Source organism: Netta rufina (assembly GCF_964035555.1).
Source record: "Netta rufina genome assembly, chromosome: 15".
NCBI lineage: Eukaryota > Metazoa > Chordata > Aves > Anseriformes > Anatidae > Netta > Netta rufina.
In genome coordinates, this window is record NC_140138.1 from 8,612,381 (window position 1) to 8,639,346 (window position 26,966).

The 26,966-nt window shown below is 38.2% G+C and overlaps 1 protein-coding gene across 4 annotated transcripts; it reads right to left on the bottom strand.

Annotated features, from left to right (window-relative positions):
- Window positions 1–25,809, bottom strand: MARF1 (meiosis regulator and mRNA stability factor 1). 4 transcript variants are annotated; one of them, XM_084296004.1, is made up of 27 exons: window positions 25,764–25,809; window positions 24,311–24,518; window positions 22,141–22,806; window positions 20,990–21,164; window positions 20,131–20,357; window positions 19,104–19,221; window positions 18,221–18,393; window positions 17,022–17,456; window positions 16,393–16,559; window positions 16,133–16,294; window positions 15,250–15,439; window positions 14,361–14,539; window positions 13,329–13,409; window positions 12,790–13,026; window positions 12,177–12,296; window positions 11,669–11,844; window positions 11,257–11,477; window positions 10,373–10,515; window positions 8,857–8,990; window positions 8,139–8,341; window positions 7,472–7,699; window positions 6,553–6,783; window positions 6,242–6,454; window positions 5,423–5,483; window positions 5,177–5,317; window positions 4,050–4,220; window positions 1–3,529 (listed from the first exon to the last, which is right to left on the bottom strand). In XM_084296004.1, exons 2-27 carry the CDS (start codon window positions 24,455–24,457, stop codon window positions 3,297–3,299), a joined length of 5,232 nt encoding a protein of 1,743 aa, XP_084152130.1. In that variant the 5' UTR covers window positions 24,458–24,518; window positions 25,764–25,809; the 3' UTR covers window positions 1–3,296. The 4 variants fall into 4 exon arrangements, with proteins under 4 accessions (XP_084152130.1, XP_084152131.1, XP_084152132.1 ...); XM_084296005.1 differs by lacking the exon at window positions 13,329–13,409; XM_084296006.1 differs by lacking the exon at window positions 5,177–5,317.
- Between the last annotated feature and the right edge of the window lie 1,157 nt (window positions 25,810–26,966).

Below are 26,966 nucleotides of genomic sequence, written 5' to 3' on the forward strand. Positions count from 1 at the left end.
TCCTGAAAAAAAAAACTTTAATCATAACTTTAATTGACTTAAACAAATGACTTAACATAAGAATGAAAAAAATGAGAATGTCCACAGCAAGATAACAATAAAACAATTAAAATCAAACTCACCTTTTGCAGTTAAATTGCATACCAGGTAGCATGAGGCATTGTACTCACATACTTAAAAGCATTCACAACTACCAAAAGAGTAAAGTTGGAGTACTGATTTCACGTTTTTCTTATGCTTTAGAAAGCTTTTACCAATTGCCTGCCCCTCCTTTTCGGAAGGAGTATCTATTGCACTAATATGCAATGCTGATTTAGTTTTTGTAACTAATTAAACACTTTGGACTGACCAAGTATTCTACAGGGTCAAGCAACCATTTATGTGTGGTTGCCCTGAGATTTGCTCTTGCAGCCTGCTCCCCTTGATATTGCATTCTCTTTAATGGAACTAAGACAACTGAATGAAAAAAGTCAGGAGTAAGCTCATCCAGCTCTTTACTTTTGCACACAAACCTGAGATGACATAACAGAACAATTTACTTGCAGTATTTTAATTAAGATTCTGAAGTAAAGTTCAAAGCTCTCTAGTGAAGTTGCAAAGTAGCTTCTGTGCCAAACTTGTAGCACCTGAATATTTACCATCTTTGAACTTAAAAAACAAGGCTATTTTACCTTACCACGAGTGACTGGTTAACTTTAATGTCATATGGAGTCATGCTGTGCAATAATCTCACATTTTAACTTCTGTAATTGAGATTAAAACTCAAGAGAACCTTATTTCTACCTGTTCCATTTATACTTTTCTCCATTTTTCTCTTTAGAGTAGTTAGTAATTCTTACTGCTCTTTGTACAACAGCTTTATGACTTGTTTTTAGAAGGAAACTGCTGAGTGCATCTCTGTTAATAGTAGAATTGCAAAAGTTGAAAAAACCCACATTCTCCAGAGTAGCAGGTTATGGATTCATGGAATTTTCATTAAGCCCCAATATTTAGCTATCTGCTCTGTCTGGATAATTCAGCTTAGTGTGAGTGACACAGCAAGTTAAGGATTCTGGAACATTTTTTTTTTAACCTACATTTCTTCAGAAAAAGACAAGAGTTATGCTTGCTTGAAAATTTTATTGACACAACTGTTTGGTCCCAACACACAAAACAGCACTTGAGCCACAAAAGAAAGTGTCCAAACAAAGTAGACAGCTAATAAAAGAATTGTTCCTCCCTCCCACTCGAAGAAAAAGATAGTGCATAAACTGAGGGCTTCAGTGACATTTTTTTTTTTAAACAGACATGAATCTGAAATAGTACATTAATTGTTAAATTAAAGAATTTCATGGTTGTAATGCTTTTAAATCTGTAAGCCACATCATTCATTTAACCCTTTGGATAAAAAAATATATTGCAATTCAAATAGCTATTTTGTTACACTATAAACACAACTTCTCAAAAGTATTATTCTATTACTTTCAAACAGCAATTTCATCAGAATCACACATGAATCCAGAAAAGGTATGCTGACCTCCAGAAACGGTATAACCACATTCACTTTGACAAATACCATACTTTCCTCTAAAGCATCAAAAACTGGCTTTCTTCAGTACTCTAGATGACTTGCAGCTGCACCTTATGAAAATAGAACTCCAGATTTGCCTTTCCTCTAATGCATGCTCTTCTGAAACAAAGATCTAAGCGATCAGTGTTAACTTCTCAAAGGTAAGGTGAAAGCAGATGTTCTTGCATTTAACTTATTAAAAGCATTCCAAGAAAGCTTATTCTAAATCGCAGGATGTCTGTAGAGGCTTACTAAGGACTCAGATACTGTGCCATAATGCTCAGAAAAACTTCCAAGTGTTTCTCTGCATTCACAATGGCTATGTTTACTACAGGGAAAGTCTAAATTTAAAAGATTTTATAACAAAATCTGACTAGTAAAATTCTGTCTATAGCCATTATTCAGTGGCATTTCCTGTTGCTGGCTGAGAAATTAGAGCCCATGTTCCATCTCTTGCATATTACAATAGAATCCACCTAAAAAATCCAGTTGGACAGTGGAAAACCTCTGGTATAGGTTCTTTCAGTACAACAAGCAATTTATTTGCTGCCTGGCAAATACAACCCATTGTAAATGCCATGGTTACCCAGAATGGGTATAAAGTCTCATACACTGGACGCTTCTGCTAACTAGAGTTGAGGTCATCCACTGACTTATCTTCTCTTCCAAGGCTGGCCCTTTCAAAAGCCAACACAAGACACCACAATTTGAAAACAAACAGCTTCCAACACTAGGAGTAAGATTTAGAATAAAAACAGACACAGCTAAAAGACAGCACATCAAAGAATAAGCTTCCCATTTACCAAAGATGCTTAAAAATAGAAAACAAGGTTAAGCAGAACAACCTTAGCATTTCCACATGTAGTTGGAACTTGCCTTACAGGTGGAAATAGCATCGACTTCTCCCATCACAAAACATTTTAATAAGACCTGCTCCATTATCTGTCATTTATGCATTACATGCATATTTTAGAAATATCAGAATCTTCCTAACTTCATTTCTAGACACAATAAAACGCGTGTGTCTCTATCTCAAACTCATAACACCAAGACAGTCTTTTCCTTAACCAAATCCATGCCAGACTGGAACTAAACATAAAAGGGAAGCTTAAAACATCGATGTCCTATAAAGCTCCTAAATGGAACTGAAAAGTACAGAAAACATTTAAAACAAGTTCTACAGAAATCCACATAATCTTCTACAGACATCTTTACACAGAAAATTTACAATGCAGCTACAAGTCATCTGAAAGGGCAGAGAACAAGTTTCTCCTCTGGAGTACAATCAACTCCCTCACTCTTGTCACTTTAGGTCAGCACGTTAAAACTTCTTAACAGGCTTTTGAGAGACAGATCATGCATTTTATTAATACTGTCTGAAACAATACCAGTAAGCAACAGCCTATAGAGTATAATATGCTACATGTATGATTACACCACCAACGAGGCTTAAGGAAAATAAAACCTGTTCCATTTTAGTTGAATTTATAATTTGCTTTTACTGAACACATTTATGAAAAACTGTAAAATTTAAGAATAATTTAATGAACGCTGGATTTTTTCAAAATAACAGAAAAAATTCTGCTCTGCTAATAGCTGTGTTCAGTGTAAAAGGAACAAAATATTCACAGAACACATTTAAATACAAATTAATTCTAGGCCTTTCATTAAAATACATAAGGGCTAGCAAATAGCTTCATTTTGTGCAGAGTCCATAGGTATTTGTCTTTCACACTAAAAGAAACAGTTAAAGCTTGGTTACAGGTGCAAGTGAAAAGTTTGCTGCCAATTTCACCTTGTTTTTGTGTTGCTTTTTGGCTGGGCTGTCCATTGCTTCCTTGTTTAGTTGGATTTCAGAGGACTGACAGGGAGGCACTGAAGTATTCTCTGTGGTGTTAGATACCACCGAAGCAGAGGTCAATTCTTCATGAGCTGTAGTAACAATTCTTTGTTTTTCTTCTTCTGTTAAAATCATCATCTCTAAAGTAAGCAAGACAACTCTATTAATGCTCTGTTCTTCAAAAAATAATACTTCTCTAGTAATAGAAAATAAATCGCTTAAAAAGCTTGTCAGCCTGATTTGAAGCCAAGAGATATGTCACATTCACCTCTGCAGCTGACATGATGTTTTGGCTCTTTTTGTTTTATAATATTTAGACTGTTTAAATTAGTTCTCATAAATTAAGTCTGTCAGTGCTCAAAAAGCACAATGAAATTACTCTGGTGAAAATACTGCTACAGGTTGACAAAATGCAATTTTAATGGTGGGGAGATAAGGTACCTATAAAATTCACCCCGAGAGCCACTGTAGGGTACTTATTGTCAGTGCTCAGACATCTGATAGAAGCCACCTGCATTTCCAACACATCCTATTGGGCAACGTATAGTTTTTTTCTTTTTACATGGTAAAAACTTGGTAAACAACTGTTTGTTTGATGTTCTGTTTGAGATCATGAGTCGTCATCACTACATTAGACACAACAGGCAACCAAACTCTTACCCGAGAGAGGTACAGGACGTTCCTCAAACTGAATTAGGTCAGCGGACTCAAGAACCACTGGATCAGGTCTCAGTTGCGGGGATGGTAAGCAGGAAGGAACTGGCTCACACAAGAGGTCAACAGGAGACGTATTTGTGAGGCAAAGAAGTTCTTGCTCAGTTTGATTAGAAGCTACAAAGATAAGACAACATCTTTCAAAGCATCTGTATGCTACAAAGGTATTATTTCAGCACTGTTAAATGCAAAGCCTTCATATGTGATTCTGAGGATATACAAGCTATGCCATATACCAGCCTCAGTTACCATGGTGGGACAAAAAGCATCTAATCAAATTACAACACAGCAGACAAGCAAAAACTCTGTTGAATCTGGTGCTTGGCCAAGCAGGTATACCCCTAGAGTAAAATCTTATTTGCCAAACTTAACTAATAAACAGAGAGATGAGGAACAGTCTTTTAACAGAGAAGGGACACTTCCCAGACAACTTCCCTGCAGATATACTGACATCATATCAGTTATTTACACAACAACTAACACTTAGATGTGAAAATTAAGTTTCAAAATAAAGTAACATGCCCTTACTAAACGGAGTAAGCCTAGACTTCTTAGGTAATAGCTCAAAAATCATTTCTCAAGTTCTCCCAACTAGAAGCAATAGAAGAATTGGAGACCACAGCAAGACATGACCTGTAAGCTCAACATTTCCCAGTTATTTTTATTCGCAGACAGACCTATGCAAGTAGGACTGTCATTATTTGCCAATACAAAAACACAAAGATAACCCAAAAAGGAGTACTATGCCCTATCAGAAGGTAGGAGACAGCCCTACCAGAAGCTATTACTGACCATCCTTTCTCATTAGCCTTATCCATGCAGACTTAAGTTTCCACTAAAAAACAGGAGAAAGTATTGCAGTGATTATACGCACAGAGCTGAGAACAGACGCCCTTGTTGAAAGGACACATGCTTGACTACACACCGAGAAGATCACAGAATCAGCGTTCAAACCCAAAAGCATTTTTACAGAAGTTAGATCTAACTCACACAGCTTTCCCCATGCTGCTTTGCTTACTTGGCTCATTTCCCCAGAGATAACAAATTTCTTATACAAATCAACTTAGCATTACCATTGCTAGGTGTTCCTAGACTTAATTCCATTGATGAAGTGGATCCTGTGGTCTCCATAATATGTCCATTATGGTCAGCAAGTTGATTTCCATGATCATCCACATGATCAGCAGGGGGAAAACTAGGTGAGCTAAAACGAGCTACAAAAAGGCAAGTTCATTTGGTTCATTTGCTAAAGTGACCTCTTAGAAAGACTTAGAAAGAAAGAAAGATGGAAAGTACGGTTCAAAATTGAAAATGCTTACTTTTCATGTCATTTTTCAGTACCACAATTCTCTTATGGCCATGCCCTTTGATCCAGACCACCTATAGAGAAAAATGCGGAATTAAACAGCAGTACATGCCAGCCTCAAAGCCTAAAGCAGTTTACTCAGTGCCTTCACTGACTCGTTTACTTCAGTGCCTTCACGTCTTACACTGAAGTTATTTTTAAGTCAACTGAATCATATTGCTAATTTGCTCTACTTTGCCTAAGTAAAAGCAGTGTTTGGCATCAATTTCAAGACAAAGGGAATCAATAGGGCTAGAAAGTATATTAAATACTAACTAAATTACATTTAAGCATGAAATTCTATTTTGTTACTCTCCACAAAAATTAGTCTACTCAGAAGATAACAGCCATAAACCAGGTCACAAAGTTATCCTAGAGCACTTAAATGCATGTGGATGACAGGATGGCACAGCAAAACGCCACTATGATGCTTCTGACAAGGTGACACAGCTCTTTACTCCAGGAAGCCTACCGTAAGCAAAACTGAACTTGAATACTGTAGTACTTTACAGTGAAAAGAAAAAAGAATTCTCACTTGATGAAGATGCCAAGAAAGCAAGCAACTTTGTGGCCTCACCAGGAACAGTTCTTAAGCAAAGTTCATTTGAAAAAAGAAATTCTCATTACAAAGCCCCGACTTCCCAAAAGCTATTTAAATACAACTGGTACAAGCCTCCTCAAAAAATGTAGTCATACAAATAACTCAAACCAAACGTCAGGAGCTTCAATTGTGTAACTGTTTTTTAGTTCATTCAGAAGTCTCAATGTGATTGTGCAAAACAATTTTTCACACCTGTGGAATTGCTCCCAAGAGCTCTTCTAAATTATTGCATCCATATGCTTTAGGTTGCAGCACTTCTCCTGTATATTTGCTATATGCTAGTGGGAACTCATGAAGAAAAATCTGCTGGTAATGGTAGGTGTGAAGTAAGGACCTCACATTCTTTGCAAACATATACAGATTTGTAAGTTTCACATATTCTTCTGTGGCACCATTGGTAAAAACCTATTAGGAAAAAAAAAAAGAATTAGAGTGCAAGCTTATGTATCCTCTAGTTATGATGTCTCTTTCAAAGTATGAAAGACCAGAAGAGAACTTCATACCTCAACCAAATAAGGCAGACTCTTCAAGAGCTCAGTTAAGGTCATAAAACCATATTCACACGGATTAAGAGAAGTACTATGGATTGTTTCATAATGTTGTTTAAGCTGTTCAACTGAGAGAAAGGATGCTCCATCCCAAGACATCAACAACACTAGTAATTGGGCAGTCAGGGTCCGCAGAGATTTTCTGTTTATCAGCTGAATCTGCTTGCCAGCCTCTGTATCAACAACCTACAAAAATGAATTTCGAAAGTAGTTAGGGACAAGGAAGGAAATTGATCTATAAATGAAGTGTGTAGCTGGGGTTTCAGCACAGCTGTATCTTGTGTTACGTATCAGCATCTGGTACTACCCCAGTCAAAAGCCTAAAAGATGAAGCTTACAACAAATTACAACATATTTACTTTAAATACAAGATCTGTGTAGCAGTTTGTCTATGCAGTAGACAATTTTATTCTTTGTTCCAAGACAATTGGATGCGACTAAGCTCCAGCCTGAACACCAGCTGCTGAAGTAACAGCATGGGAGAAACTAAAAGACTACATCTGTATCTACATCGGAGTATGTATGCCTTCTTTTCTACTGGCATACAAGATCATTAGATATTTCCAATCCGAGTCAAAGCCTCAAATCAGATTAAAATAAAGTCAAGAATATAAAACATCATGAGAGAGTGAGACCTACTAGAGCTAAAAGGAAATGACTATAGTCAGTTGGGAAGAAAACCGCATTACTGTTAAAAAAAAAAAAAGCATTCTAATACAATACTTTAAAAAACAAGTAAGTGTGCATGAATTTTCCTAGAAAAAGATAAAAATCAAAAGTTTTACATTATTAAACACACAGAACAGTAATTTGAGATAGGAAAACCTCAACACATTACATACCTTTTCGGTGGATAAATTACAAAGAGCATTACCTTTACAACATGACAAAGTTTTTGCATTAAAGCTGAAACTGAGCTAACATCATAGTCGTGAAGACGCAGTGTATATCCAAATGTTTTGCTGTACTCTGTCAGTAAATCAGTCATCATTAGGCAGTTGTCTTTCTGAGACCGCAGCAGTTTAACAAACTGGGCAGCAACTGCTTTAACTTGCTCCACCTCCGTGAGTGTGAGAATTTTCTCTTCTCCACATTCCAATACCTACAAAACCGAAATTACACTTCGTTAATGCAAGTTACCTAGTTTGAGTGAAGAAAATTAATCTGCAACTAAAATTGAGTGCTTGCAAGCAATCATTAGGTATACAGCAGGGCTATCTCACAAGATATTTACATAGCAAGATATTTACATGGCAAGCAAAAAACAGTTTATGAAGTGACAAAGTAGGCAATAAAAATAGCTCGCTTTCTTTAACCAAGTTTAACATAACTTAAATGAAATTTAGCCCTGATTTTGATGCACTTCATTTTGTAAATGTAATCCAATTTGAATATGTTTAACTACCCTGAACATACTATAAACCTTCAACAATTTACTAACATGGCTATATCAAAGTTTTAAATGCATACATAACTTTAGCATGAGTTCTAAACATTTTACTTTTGAACTCATGCTGAAACAAACAGATTTTAGGACTTACTTGTAACACATCTGGTATGGCTTCAAAGAGTTCAAGTAGTTTTGTAAAACCGTAGTAAGCAAGTTTGCACTGACGACCAAAATGGTGGTGGTAAGATGGAATAAATTTATTAAAGGGCATTCGAAAGTGGGGTTGGTGGCGTAGTAAGTCTACCACCTCTTTAGAAAATTGTTTGGTTCTTTCAATTTCTTCTTGCGTGCGTTCTAAAATTAAAAAAAGAAAGCTATAGCTGTGTACCAACAGAACTATTTTGACATACAGCAGAACATGAGAATAGTGATTTTCAGGTTTGTCACATTACACCACTTTCTTCTAATATTGAAGACCCATCTTAAAATAAGACAGGCATAGTCCAAAATAAGCATGTGATCAGTACTTTACAACATCTTTAATAGTCAAATATTTAAGTATGTGTTGTGTAGAAATAACCTGTTCTCTAACCATATCACAGAAAGCTTGCTATATGCAGTAGTAGCAGCATGATGTTGTGTTTTGCCACCCGCTTTCCCATCTGTTCCATTATAAAATTATTCCTAATATAACAAATACAGGGTTTGTTACAACTTCCTAACTACTTTACAGTTAAAGGTGGTTATAGAGGTAGAAAGAGCTATCATCAACAACATATAACCCACATTACTTCTGCATTTTTTATGTAGCCTGGTTTTTAACATATTCAAAGAACAATTTCTTTAACAGTAAAAGATAAGGTACTTACCTCTTTTGGGAATACAGATCACCATTTCATTATCTAGCTGTGACAAACAGATGGTTGTATCTGGAATTTCTGATATTATATCTGCCAGTTCACAAACTCCGTACTCAGTAACATCCCAATCCTTGGAGAAACACCTGCACGTTTTATAAAATTGCATGTTTTATAAGATTATAACATAATAACCTTACTTTATAAGATAATACAATACAAATGTCAAAGTTTTGAGTTAACATAGAATGCTATTAGAATAAGCCTCAGATTCTAACAAGGTAAGCATAATTTTCATATGACCAACGTTAGCATATGAAACAAAGGAAAAAGTACTTAAATCGAATTATCTGTTCTAACCAGAAAAATAAGGGTCATACTAATGACTCACACGCCACTGGAAGAAAGCCTCACCAGCCCTACACTCAGTAGTAGTGGCAAGTAACGATAGAAAACCTGAACTTGAATAATGTTATTTTAGCAAGAGACTAAAAAACACGTATGCCCCACATGCTGCCACGCTTTCAACCGTTTCTATTTGCATAATAAAGATGTGTACTGTTCTTAAACAAAGTAAGGACTTGATAGAAGATATAGACCTATTATAGACTTTATAGGCATATCCTGGAAGACAGGATATTAAGGTTCACAATATTATGCAGAGTAGTAAAAGGTATTTTGCTCCCCTTATTCCTTTCCCTCCAGACTGATGAGCACTTCCCAGATGCAGGAACGTTTCACATTTTTATTCAAGGAATTGCCAAAAGTAACCAATTTTAAGGGAGATACACATTTAGTAGATTAAGAAACAACCAGTAATGTATTTTTGCCAATAGCAGAAATAAGTGTGCATTTCCACAAAGAATGCATTGGCACATGTAGCAAAATCATTTTTAGAAGTAGAGCATATGTAGCACTAACATACAATAGTTTCCTCAAAGCAGCTGAGGTACTACTTCCTATCTTCACGGTAAAGGAAAACATATTTTAAAAAAGAAACAATGAATTACTTCTTTTTAAAACCAGAACAGAATAACTCCTAGTAATAGCAAAACAGCTATTATTCATCCTCAGTATTATTGTTTTCCCCATTATTATGTCACTTAAATTTGATTGAAATTAGGAACATTTACTGACATTCAGTCTATTTTGTGTTTCCCTCTAAAAAAAAAAAAAAAAAAAAGTAACACTTCTCCCATAACAGTTCATATTATAAACATGCTACAAGCTGCTTAGATATATTAGCCATCTTCACAAGTAGTCAGCTTCATTAGCCAGCTTCAAATAGGCTAATGAAATAAAACAACCTCTTTTCCACTTCAGGAAATTTACATGAGCCTAGTACTGAAGTAAAGCAGTACAGCCTGACAGAATTCTTAATTTTCATTAGAAGCTGGAAATCGCAAGTCATGAAATACAGTTGCTACAAGTTTTGTACTAAAATTGAAAGCGCTGACCCCTCTTGCACTAGGTTTAAAAGCCACAGCTGGATAGACAGCTCTTCCTGTTTCATTCGAAGTTAACTTACCAATGATAAGCCTGTAAGAATTCCCTTACAATAACTTGCTTGCTGGCCTGGGATTTCAGAAGCTTCAATAAGTCCTGAGTAAAGCGTTTCACTTGAGCTCTGTGCGTTAGAGTTAATAAGCGTTTGGAACCCATGCCAAGAATCTGAAAGAAAGTTATTTGGTCACTCATCCTTAGCATCCTCAGCTAATTATATTTACAAGGTGGTTATAAGCTAGTTCTAGTATCGGTACACTATAGATAAAGGATACAGACAACTGTTCACAGACAGCCTTGTAAAGCCATATACTTTCAGTAATAAGGCATATGCCATCAAGAAATATTTCCTCCAGGAGTACTGCAATTGTTGCATATGTTTGTATTGGTTGTTTTAAACCTCTACAACAACTAGCATTCAAAGCAGTAAGCTAATGTGACCACACTATCTTTTTTTGTAAGATAAGGCCATGCTATTTGTTATTTCACAGAACAATCCTTCAAGTAACAAGCTACACAGAATAACTTACTGGCATTCAGATGTTTACTGTGTTTCTTTTACCTAAAATCATTTATCCAAGCATTGACGATAGGCTAAAAAATCCTTCAAACTTGCCACTGGAGGCATAGATTAAATAAAGTGTTAACTTCCAAAGAAGTTATTTTGGGAAGGTGGGGTAAATAAACAGCAGAGAAGTAACAACTCAAGACAAGGAGGAATTCACTTCATTAAACCAAAGCAGGAAGTAACTTAATTGAACCTTGGATTGTAATATCTCTTTCGAGGTCAAGAAGGTAATTCCATGGCATCTACTATATAATACCAACCAGCAACAGGCTCATAATTCAGATAGTTCAAGATACAAATACAGTTCTCCAAAGTAAAAGGAGAAGTGCCAGGTAACTCACCTGCAGTACATGAGGTACTGCTTCTAGCAGCTCCATTAACTTGGAATACCCGTAGTCAGACACACGGCATTGTTTTGCGAAGTGATGATGGTATGTCGGGATGAATTTACTGACAGGTATGATGCAGGACGGTTGGCTTTTAAGTAGATCTATAACTTCTCTACTGAACTGAATAAGCTGTGGATTACCTACAGGGCTCTTAGAACGCAGAAGCCAAGGATCTACAGAAAAAAATAAATGGTGTTACTGAACCTTGCACTAGTATTCTTCCACTAATCACTGCATATTATTTGTGACAAAGGTTAAACAGTTTCCTTTATTAAGTTTATCAATTACACAAGACGTTCTCTGGTATTTTTTGAAACATTTCCACAGAAACATATTAGTTCAGAAAAAAAGATGAAATATTTACCTGTGGTAGGAGGTGGTGGTTTGTTATGTATCCACTTAATAACTTTAATGCCATTTTGGGCAGTAGCAATATTAACTCCAGGAACACAGGTAATCAGGTGTTCTAAAGGCACACCACCCTGGCCTTCTGGCACCACTTGAAGATCATTGAACTCTGACATATAACAATCAGGAAAACTTTGGAAGAAAGAAAAGAGTTTCTATTATACACTAAAGTACTACTACAACAATGATCCTAAAACAATTATTTTGAGCCAGTTCCTGAGCAAAAGGCTTTAATAGCTTACTAACAGACTACAGAAGTCTTAATAAAGTGTGCATTTTAAATAAAAACATCATTTTGTGCTCAGCAAGATGTAAAAGCAATAATTTGATAAAGTTATTTGACAAGCATGTATGAGGAGTGGAATTTTTAATATAGCAGGTAGTTTCAGATTGTTACAACAGTCAAAGTTTTAAAACTTGAGATTTCAGCCTTTATACTAAAAGACTAACTTAAACTACTTTACCTTAGTAAAGGCACAGTACCCTCATGGGTCTGTAAAAGACTGTGAACTTGAGGAGCAAACGTCTTCAGAGACAAAATCACAAAGGGAATTCTGTAAGAATCTGGATCAAATTCATGCTCACTGTAATAACAACAGGTTAAAATCAATACACTCCTCCTACACTCAGTTTTAACATGACACGTGTGCTCACCTACACACCCATAATAAACATACTATGATTCACAGACCCTAGCTGACCAGGCCACTACATACAGTCACAAGCATTTTCCATCTTTTATTCTTCAAAAAAGGGGTCTAAAGCAAGTTTTCAGAAGATAAGTCAGAAGGCCATGCTTTTATTACCATTAGCTTATGATGTGTAGCAAATGGGTAGCAGTACAGCAACACATACTAGCCAGTTACCAGTGAACACCTAGTAACAACAGTACTAGCATACCCTGGCTGTTGTTGAACAAGATGAAAAAATGTAGTATGTGGCTTCAGGAAATCTTCAACCCAGTAAGAACAATTTACTAAACATGCTATGAACTTTTTCTAGCTTCAATCCACTTATTAGTGTTAACTGCTGTTCAAATACTTTATAATATTTTGTAATATTTTATGCACAGCTTACATAAAGTCTTTATTCAGGCAATGCTGCTTACAAACAGGCTCGTGATATTCCAACTCTTCAAATATTATAGGACTACAGTTTGCTGATGAACCATCATGTGACTGTGAAGATCCCAATGGGCTTTGACGGGCTTGACTGCTGGGCAAAAGACACACCAGCCGCCCACTTCCTTGGTCACGGATTGCCACAGTATCCGTTAGTTTGTACAAGTCTGATACAATTAACTTGTGCCCAAATCTAAAAGAAAAAAGTAAAATATATAAATCTTAATTTTATATTTATAACAGAGGAATATTGGAGAAACTATGCTATGCAAATTGTTCAGGCAACCACAAATCTGTTCACCTAAACAGAAGAAAAAAAGTCAGTAAAATAGCATATTCCCTTAACCAAAGGCCAGTATTACAGTCACTGTTCTGGATAAAGATACTGCAACATCTAACAGCAAAGCACAGCACCTGTTAGTTTATATAACACACTGTAAGTAATGACAAAACTGAATTCTTCTTAGAGGCACTGAACAAGAACTCAGAACTTACTTCTTCTCATAGATTTCTGTGAACTTGAATACAGGCAGACAACAAGCAGGTGCATCCTGCAGAATGGAGATTGCTTCTGAGCTAGAAGAGAAGCTTTATAATGTTAGCACAAGATTAATCTGTTAGTATTAGAAATAGCTATGTATTCTCCGGACTAGTTTGGGACATGTTTATAGTTCATAAAATGCATCTAAATATGACAACATGACTAACTATTCCCTTTTGTCCTAGCACTATGGAAGTTGATGCTTCAGATCAGTGGAGTGCAGTTAGTAATATATTCCTGCTAACTCACATAAGTAACATCTTTAGAGAAGTTCCATGTTTTGTAGGTCGTAAGTTTTTCAGCATCTATAAGTTCTAACTTCTAGCGCTACAGTTTTAATGTTACCAGTTACCTAGTCATTACATTAAAAAGAAATTTGAACTGCTATAAACTGAAACACAAGAAGGAAATGAAGTTGCAAGTCATGCAGTAGCAAGAGAGTTGATGAATACAATATATACAAACACTATTTTCAAAGGGAGCTTTGAGACAAGATGATTTTTTTCTAATGCTTTCTTTCAGGAGGGATGAAAAACAAAACATTTGTATTCCCACTAGCATTAGCACTCTAGTTCTTCTACCACTTTCCTTTCAGAAAACTGAGATAAAGAGAGCAAAAGCATTTGAACTGTGCGTACTCTTTAAGGAGATCATTTGTTGGCATTTTCTTGAAGAAATAAAAGATGCAAAGTATAATCTCAACTCAACTGCTACAAGTACGTTATTGAAGATCATCAGTATTACAAAAGCGGTGATGGAAGTCCAACACAAGGACACCATTAAGCAGATCTAACCTCTTTAAAGGTAACTTTAATGTAAGCAATGTAAAAATGCTGAACTGAAAATTGTCAGCCTAATTGCATTTAACACAGTTATCAGATTAGATGGATTTTTACTTTACCTTCCTATCATTCATTTACTCAGTATTTTAAATTATCTCTCAACTACTAAATACATGCTATAGCAGTTGAGACAAAATTTATCACCTTAGGAGAGAGAGCGATTTATTAGTAGCTCCCGTTGCTAGTGAGACCTGGATCCTTTTACTGCCAATTTTGTATCTGTGAAGACTGTTGACAGCACTGATTGCTTCTTGCAGATTTTCCATCTGAACTGTAGCCTTCAATTGGTAGTCTGTATGAGGGCTAAGCTCAACACTTTTTACCTGAAAGTCAAACAGAGCCACACCACCTTATGCATTTACCACAAAATGTTAACCCAAATCAAGCTGACAGAAGAATATTAGTCTGTGGCCTGCAGACAAACATGAGGCAAAAGGGAACTGAGTATGATGAGCTACAGCCAAGAGGACAATGCAAACAATGATCCAGTGTAATGAGCTGTAGACAAGGCAAGGCCACAGTACTCAGTTATCTCCTTCCCATGCAGAAGATGCCAAAAGAATGTTATTTACAGATCACACATAGCATCACTATAAGAATGATCTCCCCCAGTATAATTATTTAGAACAATTGTCACTCTCCCTGGTTTTGATCACTTAAGACTCAAAACAAACTCAGTTTTTACTTTTTTAATCTGACAGTAAGAATTCAGCCTTACAGCTTAAAATGATTATGTAGCCAAACAGCATCTCTCTTCCCTTCATGCAGAGGGAAGCACTTAAAAATGAGACATATAACAAGCTTCAAATTGACAGATCTACAGAGACCACAAGCAAATTACAAAGCTAGCGCAAGTGACCTTCTGAGTTTTTCCCCCCCAAGGAAAAAACTTTTCTACAAGGCAGTATTATGTAAGAGTTGCATTTGGATAGCTTTCTATTCCTACTCGAAGCTAGACCACAAACGCACCCATAAAGACATAGACAAGAAGTATTTAAAGAGACAGATTTAGTGAAGGGGTTTTACCCTTTACCTTGCCATGCCTTGAGAAAGTTTCTTGTAAAGTTTGCTGCAGCTCTTTTCTGGACAATCTGTAATCTATATTGCTGATCTGAATGTCTGCACCATTTGCAAAAGGATCAGGGCATTCTGTACTGCTGGTATGATTTACTACATTAAACGTGAGCGGAGATGATCTATTTGAAAGGTTTGGAGACATACTCCTGGGTAAAACAAACATTTATGAAGTAGTTATTGCACAGTTCTGATATGTTGAAATCCATTAAAAGACACAGATCAAGTACACAAATACAGAACTTTGAAAGCATTTTCCTGCTATATATATGCATGTAAAACAAGTTTCACACGTGCAAAACACCAAAGCAAGACAAGCACGTCCTTTGAGAAGGCTGATGAATAATATGAATAACCTTCTAAGTCATCCAACTTAACATATGTGACCCCAGGTCTTCCTCTACCATCCTAATAACACAAGTTAAACTCATTCAATTTATTTTAATAGTTGACAGGTGCCAGATATTTAAGCCTCTAAGAGAATTTGAAGGGCTTGGAAGAATTGCTACAAGGAACAAAGACAGAAATTAAGAGGAGTAAGATGTCTAATACCTCTGATTTTTCAGAAGTATTAGAGTCAAAGTCTACATGAAACAACTGCCACACAGTAAGTTTCTGATAAAAGTTCAACTTACGTTGAACTTTTTTTTGAGGTGAACTTTATCCACCCTGTCAGCTATTATGTAACACCATCACAACTTCTTTTCACATGCACATGAATTGGTAATGTCTACTATGTCTACTGTATGCAACCCCACATGAAAATATCAGGAATCAAAATAGATAAAGGCCTAGCACTGGCCAGTCCTGCTCCATCTCCCAAACAAGACCCAGACACTTACCGAGATGACCAGCAACTCTGAGACATGAGCAAAGGACTGAGTTGTCTTGAGGCTGTCAACTTACTGAAAGCAGATGGATAGCTGACCTGAAATACAGTTTCATCTTTATCTTTTTTATCTACAGGGGAATTGGTAATACTCCTGGAAGCAGCGGTCTCTTTTCTATTTAGAAGTACACAAAAAAGAAAAAAAACACGTTACGTTGCAGAATTCATATAAAGAAGTGCAGTTAACATTAGCATCTAAATTCTTAAACATACTTATGACTACTTTTACAAGACGATTCTCCTGTTCCAGTTTTTTTGGTTGCCAGAGACACAGGAATCACTGCATTAGAGTTATTCTGAGACGGAATTTGTTCTCTTAAGTGTTCTTGCTGGTTTTCAGTATTTCTACTGATAGTCTTTGATTCAAGCCGACATAGCTCCTACACAAAACAGCAAAAAGGTCAGCAAAAGAGCACTAGACATTCCTTACGACAGAAAGTCAAAGTTTTCTTTAGTTAGATTTTCATTGGCACTTCAAAACCAGGAATACTTGATTTTTTGTGACAAAGTAGTAAATGGTCAATGATTTTTATTAGTATTTTTGCTATACTGTGTAAATCTAATTCAACACCAATTTAAAAACTACAACTGACCTAGGATCCAAGACTCTGTAAGCACCAACAATATTTCCAAACTGAGTAAGAAGGGTGGTGAAAGCAAAAACACTTTCAAACTCAACACATGCTTTCCAAGCAGATGAGCATACAACTCACTCATGAACACACTACACATTACAGTTATACATTAACTAGGACTGACCAGTTAAAACTACAGCTCTAGCAAGCCATCTTCAGAACATGACTAACAGCAAAACTACAAAACAAGGCAGAACACAACAATACCTGTAAACTCTTAACATTTGTGGGCTTGATAATTGATCCGTGTATCTGTACCCCTCTCCCAGCAGCGCCTTTGGTACCAGAAGCCTGATCACTTGCATCTTTGTTGAAGAGACACAGCTTTGTGTTCTTGTTAACTTTTTTGGGAGACTTCACCTTTTCAGTTCCAACAAAGCTGGAGGTTTTTGTTTCATTAAGTTCTTTGTTTTTGGGAGTAAAAGACACTATGATCCTGTTGCCAAAAACATCTTCATTTTCCATTCGTTTCCGAGCACGTTCAGCACTATCTTGATTTAAAAAACGGAGAATTGCACTGCTTCCAGAAATGCTCAGCACCTTCCCTCCACAGTTGTCTGACAAGCGCCGGAGTCTATTACTGACACTTTTACTGTCTCTGTTTGTAGGCAGATTGTAAACATACAACAATGTATGGCATGCCTGTTAAAGGGAATAAGATTTTAGTTTTATGTCAGAACACCCGTGTGCTGTTCAAGAAAAATACTTTTATATTGATTCTGGTAACAAGCTCTCCCCTGCAAAAGTCTTCTCTTTACAATGTTCAATTTGTTGGGAAAACTAATGCCAAGGTTGGCTCTGACACTTCCATCTCCAAAATAAAGACAGAAAAGACTACAAACACTCTGATCAATGGATCAATACCTGACTACTTCTCCAGATGAGAGAGCCTCACAGTTTGCAGCCCAAGAATTCTATGTATCACACAGATGCATGTGAACACATAGTTAAGGAAGTTCTTCTGAAGAAAAGGCTCAGTGCTGTGCAGAGACAGCACAGCAAATCCAGAGAGCACCATCCAGAGTTAAAACATGGTAGGCTGTTACTTAAAACCAGCTTCTTTGTTAGGAGAGCATCACAAAGCTGTCTTAATGCACAGCTAAGTTCTTATCCTACTTTCTGCCAGTGAAAGAAACTCATGTAATATACATTACCTCATCAAATATTTAGTGAATGTGACTTTGCTGTTGTACTTTTTTTAGTAAACTACTTGGTTCTTTATTTCATTCTTTGTCTTCATGCAAAAAGCACATATTCACACAGCAGTAACTAGAATACAGACCATGGCCAAATCTGTAGCGGACTTTATGTCCCACCATAAAAATAGCACTGCTTTCCCCAAAAATCAGAAAAAGAGGGCTTTGACACTTGGAAACGTTCACTGAATTAAGAATTTGAAACCTTACCGGCATTTTCAGTGGTAACCTTGGGGGCAAATCTGAAATAAATTCTTCAAAACAAATAAGTTCATGAGCATGATGTAAGAGTGCTTCTGAGGCTTGGTTTTTATGTACCAAAATTATCCGAAAACCATGTCGATGTCTCAGGTCACTGAGTTCCAAAGCAAAATTTACATCCGCTGCAGTAAGGCAGAATGAACACATGGGGAAAAAGTAAAAATCATGGATTAAACATGCAATGCTCCAGAGCTCACTTGTCAGATTTTATTTATTACTGAAAGTTTCCAATGAAATAGCACTAACAGCAACAAGACTTCAACAGATTTAAATCAGTAGTTACCACTTGGTCTCAGAAAGGTACTTCCTTTTAATAGCAACTTGGAGCAGCCTGCAAGGCATTTGACTGCTACTGTATACTTTTGTAACAAGAAAACATTTAGCTTAACAGGGATTACAGCTTTAGCGAGAAACCCAAGGCAACTGCACACAGCAATTTAGTAGTTGAGTGCTTTACATGTTTACCTGTGTAGTATGCTGCTACAAGAATAAAAATATTAAATATTTGTCTCAAAACTCATTCCTGAAAGATATCCATAAGGAAGACTCAGTTACTTTATTAAGGTTCCTATTGAAGCTGTCTAACAGACAGCATAATAAGCACAGCTAGTAACACTTAACAGGCCAACAGATTGCAATGATTTAACTAAAAAGTCTCATCTTTCTGTGCCTACTTTTCTCTAGCTGTCAACAAAATTATGATTTCTTAATTAAACAGGTCAGTTAAAGCTGATTCTAAACATAATTCTTAAAAAGCAAAATATGGAAGTATTTACATGCAGAAGTACTACTGAAGAGAAGAAGTGTTCTGTACCACAGAAGGACCACTTACTTGACACAAGAACCACAGTGGCAGGTGCTGTGTGTGTATCAGCAAACCTCCTAAGACTCTGTCTGAGTTTGTCATCAGCAGCATTCTTTGCTGTAGCATTGATGTGCGCAACAGTCACCTACAGAAATGTAGAGAGATTCTACAGAATTGTTCAAACATACTAGCTTAAATGTTGTTCAAGAATAACAGATACAAGCTATCCCTTGCAGTTTCTACTCAGACAATACAATGCACACATGCATGAAGTACAGCATGTGGATACCAAACCACTCTAAAGAGCAATGAACTGGACAGCTAATTGCTCAGTGTCTTATGGATGACAGCATTCTGTGTAGAGATCACAATTTCCAAGTTTTGCATTCTTTAAGAGTATAAGCCACTACTGTGAAAACATTCTACAAGCCATCATTTGAAATACAGATGTGACAAACATAGCAAGAACTGTCATTACTTCATTTTAAGCTTCATGTAAGCAGGTAATTACAAACAACGGGCTGGCAGTTTCTTATAGCTTCAGACTAACTATCCAATAACAAACAATTTGCTAGCATATCTACAAGTTCAGGAGCAGGAAGGGAAATTGTGTGAGAACCTGCACACAAAAAAGTCAAAGATACCAAGAAATAGTATTGATGGAAAAAACAAGTTGTTGAAGGTGTCACAATACCACTACTTTGCAAAAACACTAGTGAGCAAAACATTCACAAACAAGAGGTAAAGCATCATGTTCTCTAAGTTAATGCTATAATCACTTATTTCAAGGATACTACTAGAAGCATCTGCTTATTACTGAATGAAATCAAAATTATCTGAGAGCTAAGCTAAAAGGGTAATCTACATATAACAGAATGCAGTTTCAATTTTAAGTAGCATACCAAGAAAGTTTAGCATTAAACAGCACCTACAAGGTAATTATAAGACTATGCATTTACAAAAAGTCAAAATAAAAGCTTTTAGTAAACAGGAGTCACAATCTGTAGAGTACTTATCCTCAAGCAAGCACGCTAGGTAAATGCTGTTTTCATACCTGGCAGTTGTTCAGCTCCTGAATAACTTCTTTATTTTCTTTGCTTATGTCACACACACAAATGAATTCTGCCTCTCTGTGACCTTTAAAAAACTTTTCCCGAATTCTCTGTACAACCGCTACAGCCGAACGGCCAGTGGGAACTGAACAGTTTTCAATATCCCAGAAGACTCCAATAGGGGGCAAGTTTTCCAGAACTTGTCCTGTTACTGCAACTTCTGGAGACCCTGTACAGGTGTAACACAGCTCATTTTAATCCCCAAATACCAGAAGTATTCTAGTTTGCATACTATGAACTTATAATAAAAATTAGAAGCTCCATGTTTTAGAGAACAGCATGCCTAGGAATGCAAATTCATTCTTCTTATATAGTTGTGCATCTTTCCAGTTTCACTTCAAAGGAGAGACCTTATAGCTCAAATCCATATTAAACATGAATTTAATCAGTGTTAAGTTAGAATAAAGATGCAAGGCAACCGCAACTTTACTTTTAACTCTGAAGTAACTAAGTAACATGTTTAGAAAAGGTATCATATACTGAGGTGGCATGTGCAATGAAGACTGAGGGCTATATCAATAAAAAAGTGAAACATTAAAGCTGTTCAAGTGTACAGTGTGCATTAGAAAAAGAATCTAAACAAAACCAGCTGAGATGACTAGTAGTGTCAGTGAGTACAGAAAAATTAAGGTAGTATGTAACAGAGGTGTCCTATAGAAATGGACACAGAGGTTAAACTGTTTAGTCTTCTGCGACTTTATAGAAGTTTCCAGAGAACAGTGCAGTTTAAGAGAACTTGATATGCAACAGTACTTAAGGAGGACATCCACTAAGTGCAAGTTTCTAACAAATGTGGTTTACCATATTTCTGTGGTGATGTGCCAAGGCTGCTTGCCAGTAGCAAACTCCTCTCAGTTCCTGTTCCTTTGGTTCCACAGCCATTACATATTGGGATAGAAACAGGTGCTGTCTGTGTACTTGGAGGAGGAATATTTGGCCAGATTTTAGCAGCATCAACTAGGCTGTTTCTGTTTGGCTGTCGGGACAATTTTTAAAATACATGTTCATTTAGTATACAATATGAACACATACTATTCCAGGCTTGAAACACTCAATTTCCCATCTGCAATGAACGCAAGTTCAAATATACTCTAGAAAGTTAATTAACAGCTGTACAAAATATTCTCCTAGATTTAAGTCCTTTCTAGTATACTTAGCTCTATAGTCCCAAATAGAAAGAAGGACCCTTATTTAACTCTGCACATGAAGATATGCCATCTTCAGAAAGTCCTGACATATATTAAGAACACCTACCATGTGACATCAGCACATTTAAGAGTACAAGGCTGAATTCTCACCCTCCCACCAAAAACAGCATTTATGCTTCAAAACATACTGACTTCACCACTTAGTTTACTGAAAACATTTCTGTATTGGAAACTCATGCTTGGAAGTAATGAATCTTCCAAAGCCCAGTGTATTATTTCACTTCAATTTCCTATTAAAATTCAAGTTCTAAGGTGTACCAAGACAGTACTGGAGTACAAATAACAAGTTAGGAAGATAGAACTAAGATTCAACCAAAACAAGAATACCATTGTAGCTTCAGACATTTCACCTGAGTTTCAAATGGACCTTTACTGATCATTTACTGATCAGTACACAAATGTACATGTTAAACATTACCTAGCCTTTTTTGATTCACTGCTACAGAACATTTTATTCTGAGCTGTCAAGGAGAGAATTGTCTTTAAAATCCCGTCAAAATCCTGTTTGAGTACATTAAAGATCCACTGTAAGCTAACCACTGGTAGTCTTGTCTTGCTGTTAAGCTGAACATTGCCTCAGAAGAAAGCACCTCTGAGCAATCTGCTACGTTTGGCCTACGCGTCACGAACTAGGTGAATGCAGACAAACCAACAGAAGCTGGTGTTTTGCTCAAGTTAACACTTACTCCTTCAACATTTACCATATAGCACACTTAATGAGCAAGAAACGCGATGCATACAAACCTGGTTCAAGCAGTCACTGCAGTAGTGAGAGCCCTTTAAACAAACTGAAGGTGCCACATTTAGGTGCAAAGGGTTGGCACACACACGTGATGTTAGCTCCGACTGTGCAATATGCTCGTCCAAGTGGCCTGTAGCCCCACTTGTGAATTCAGAACAAGGAAAGTAGCCTGAAGATGTGCAGCTCTGAAGGGCTGGGAACTGATGGAGTTTGTGCATGTTACCATGACAGGACTGGAAATGAAGTTTTCCACAACAGGGCAGATGTTGACAGGAGGATACATTGTTTTCTATGCACATGCCAGGGAACTCGCTGGCAATGCCTGCCAAATTGCTTCTAGCTGGAGGGTTCTTCAGTGAAGATGCAGGCTGGAAAGCAAATCCTGACCCTACTTGACAGGTAATCGTCCCAGTGCTTTTTGAGTCTAATATCGTGCCAGGGTGAATGACATTACCACCACCACCACCACAATGCATCTGTGGAGTACAAGGAGAGTCAGAGCCATGAGCACAGCAGCTTACTTTCGGGCCAGGTGAAAGCTGTATTTGCTGTTGCTGAAGAGGATGGACATCAGGAAGCGGTACTGCTGGAAACAGCTTAGAGCCAGCATTATGAGATGAAGCATCCTTCAATTCTACAGCAGCTTTCTTGTTCTCCATGTAATCTTTCTGGAAAATGAAGGCTACGTTACATTCAGAAACATTAATAAGCTAACAATTTTACACTATCATATGTATATTTTTAAACATGCAATTCGACAATACCATTTTGAAAAGTGTTATCTCTGCCTCACTGGCTAAGCATGAACAATTGGCATGTTTCCTTTAATACATGCCAGCCTGAGATATACTGGTACTAATGGGTTTCAGAAACAACAAACCAATTAAAATCTGTAAAAACAGAATTTGAAAAGGAAGAAAGTGTTAGGCTAAGTCTAAGAGATTCCCTTCAACTGCAAAGCAAATAAAGCAAACCCAAATGGGTGAAATATAAAGCAAGAAAAAGCCATGCGGAGATATGTAAGTAAACATCTTTTCCTTTGAATAAAGGCTAGAGAACAGTATTAAAGATTTGAAAGTTATGCTTTAAAAGATTAAGATTTCAGAAAATTAGAAGTTATTTGAGAAAGGTAAGCTAAGAAGACAGAAGACTGAATTATCACAATGGCTATTTAAGTTCTTTTGCCTACCTCAAGATATCAAGAGGTACAGACAGAAAAGCAGCAGTGACAACCAAGCAGCAAGGTTATGAGAAGCACCAGAACACCAAGGTCAGTATAGCAAACCTGCACACAGCTCTGTTCCAAAGCTTCAGACCACTACTTCGCTTTCCAAATTGAACTTAATGCATTGCCTACTACACAGCAATGAATAATTGATTACCCAAGTTCAAAACCATTACTCTTTACCTGATGCTTTATCTTATGCAACAAGACACAGCCAAAAACCCATCTGGAACTGCCTTACACACTGAGCTCCAGAACTTACAGCAGCTCCCCTCCTAACTCCCTAGGCACAAAAAGACCAACCCAAGGTATATGTTCACAGCTTCCCCTGTATCTTTTAACCAGAAGATTGAACGCAGATGAATGAAAACTAATTAACTGTTGGAGCTTGCTTGCTCAAGCAAGTCACTGTGTTCACCATTTCTTCTATTCCTTAGCACTCTACATCTTAAACGTACACAGTCATACATAGCTACAGAACTGAAACATTAGAAGAAAACAAACAAGGAATAATTGGACCTTTATTAAGGGCATATCTACCATTACTGTAACTAATACATACTCAATTCAGAAAACAAATTATCTCCCAACTATTGAGAAAACCTGGAGGCATGGAGAGTAGCTTCCTACTCTACTCTTCAGCAACAGCTTCAGAGCACTTTCAAAAAGCTGTCCTATACCCTTTCTAAAGCAATCAGCTGAATTACCCCAAACACACAGGTGCAGAGCAGAGCCTGGCAAGCAAAACAGCATTCATACTGTCACTGATATTGATGAGAGCACTCTCAACACAACTAGAGACCTTAAATTCCCAAGCAGACTTTGTACTTTGCACAGTAAGTGCTGTCTCCTCCCTCTCCCCTCAGCCAACAATAGCATTGCCATTAGGTATACTGCTCTGTAACCAGGTACCAGCTAGACTTTTGGCAAAGCAAACAATTACCTACCGTTTTCTCACTGCAAGGCAAAGTCTTCTCGGCAGCAGAAAAACAATTAGAAAGTTTCCAGAGCCATGGTTTAACATCATTCTCTTGTCGCTGAAGCCATCCAAAAGATTTATTGCAGAGGTTCTCCGTCCTGTTTCCTTCCATCATACAGCCACACTAAATAGTTCAACATTCTTTCATCCCCCCTTCCTTTCATTCTTTCCACCTGCTAAAGAAAAAAATGTACGCTTTAAAATAATTTTAAGGTAAGAAAGACAAAACCATGGTGGTCTTACAAATTCCACTGCTACTAGATCACTAATCCTACATTATTTATGTCAAATTTAATTATGTAACAGACACAGCTGTGACTGGCTACATCAGCCTTCCTGTTTACTGCAGAAATACTCCTTGTGCTCTGCAGTACAGGTAAAGCTGTCTGAAACGACTGCTGTTTGTGCCCATGGCATTATCTACAAGTCCCGGAAATCATTCCTAGAAACCTTCATTGCACTCTCCTAGAAAGAGGAGCTAGGGTGAGTTTTCAAGAACAGCTTATCAGTGAATATAAAATAGGCATAACTGAACCCAGCTATAGAAACTGGTGTGTATATTTATTGTTTTTCAATGGGCTTACAAAACTACCTACACCTATATTAAGCACATAGCATTTAGTATTTACACAGTTTTAAAATCATTAGAATTATTTACAAACACTTCTTCTAATCCTCAACCTGTTCCATGGCACACCACATCAATTTCCCTTTATGGAACCACAAACAACCAAAACCATTTGTTCAAGGCCCAGCCACACTCCACCAGAAAAATCAGGATTAGCAATGAAGCCTTCTTGCCCTCCAGCTACGTGCTGCATTGATTAAACTACACTCATGCAGTTCTTTGCATTTACTGTTGAACACAACAGCCGGGGAATACATTCCATAACATTAAAGTCATCTCTAAGACCAAGTTTGCCTCTAACGTTGTTTTTAAGCAGAAAAACAAGTTTGACGTTTTTATAAAGTAGACGTGTTTATTCACACGAAGTGTAAGTTATGCTTCAAGTTATTTTGTACATTATGTTGTATAAAATATTAAGTCAAAAGACTCCACGAGCCTAGAGGAGGCTACTTCCAAAAACGCCTTGTGACACGCAGCCGAGCCGTTCTGTTTACAAAATAAAGCGACAACAAGGAAACAAAAACACCCCAAAACCCAGGCTTTATGTCAGCTTGCCATGCCCGCCCCCGGCCCGAACGCCCCACGGGCAAACGGCCACCGTCCCCTCAGCACCCCCAGGCCGTTGGGCGGCCCCACACGGAGCGGGGGCGGCTGCCGCCCGCCAGGGCCCCGTTCCCGTCCCCACCGGGCCGCGCCGTTCCGCCGAGGCCTCCCCACCGCCGCGGGCAGCCCTCAGCGCACGGGAGCGGCGGGGCCGTTCCTCCCCGTCCCCTTTTCCCCCGCCCGGCCTCACCTGAGCCGCCCCCGGCCCTCACATGGCGTCGCCGCCCGCCCCTTTGTTGGCCGCCCCCCACCCCGCCGCCGCCGAGCGCCGGAAAGCAGCGCCCTGCCGCACAGCGCCACTGTCGTGTCGTGACGCACCGCTCCCCCCTCCCCTCCCGCCGGGCCGCGCTAGGCCGGGGCGGGCTTTAAACGGGGCGGGGCGGGCCCCAGGGGCTGCCCCTGACAGAATCCGAGAGTCGTTAGGGTTGGAAAAGAGCTGCGAGATCGTCTGGTGCAACCATCACCCTACCACCGACGTCACCCACTAAACCATGGCCTCAAGCACCACGTCCAACTTTTCCTTGAACACCCCCAGGGACGGTGACACCACCACATCCCCGGGCAGCCCGTCCCAACGCCTGACTGCTCTTCTGAGCAGCAATGTCTCCTCATTTCCAGCCTGAACCTCCCCTGGCGCAACTTGAGGCCGTTCCCTCTGGTCCTATCACTGGTTACCCGTGAGAAGAGGCCGACCCCCAGCTCCCCACACCTTCCTTCCAAGCAGTTGCAGAGAGCAATGAGGTCTGCCCTGAGCCTCCTCTTCTCCAGCCCAAACCCCCCAGCTCCCTCAGCCGCTCCTCACAGGACTTGTGCTCCAGGCCCTTCACCAGCTTCGTAGCCCTGCTCTGGACTTGTTCCAGGGCCTCGATGTTCTTGTACCGAGGTGCCCGCAGCCCTGGGAGAGCCTCGCCCTGCTGGCAGCACGTGAGGAAGTACAAGAGTCAAGCTGCATGCTTAGAGATAACCATTTTTTAACACTTTGTGCCAAATTTTGGCATTCACTTACATCTTTTTCATGCAGATGCAAAAAAATATCGGTAGGCTGCAAAGGACAGATAGTTTTAGTCGATTAGAAAGTATAGTCCAAACCCTGCGGACAGCAGTTAGGTGTCAATTTGTTTATTGTAACCCAAGTATCTGAACCTTCTGTACTGTCCTTCTTGGGGTCACTTTGGGCATCTTTAGCTGCATCTAAAGAAACTTCCCAAGCAGAATATATATGTTTTTAAAATGTAAAGCAAGTACCAGCTAACAAAAACTACAGCAAGCTGCTAACAAGCCACTAGATAGGCATTTGTGTGTTCCCCTCCCCCTGCTAAAACACCTGAAGTCTGCTGGCCACTCCTTGAGCCACCAGCAGTCTTTGTCTCAACAATCCTCCTTTATTTGTAAT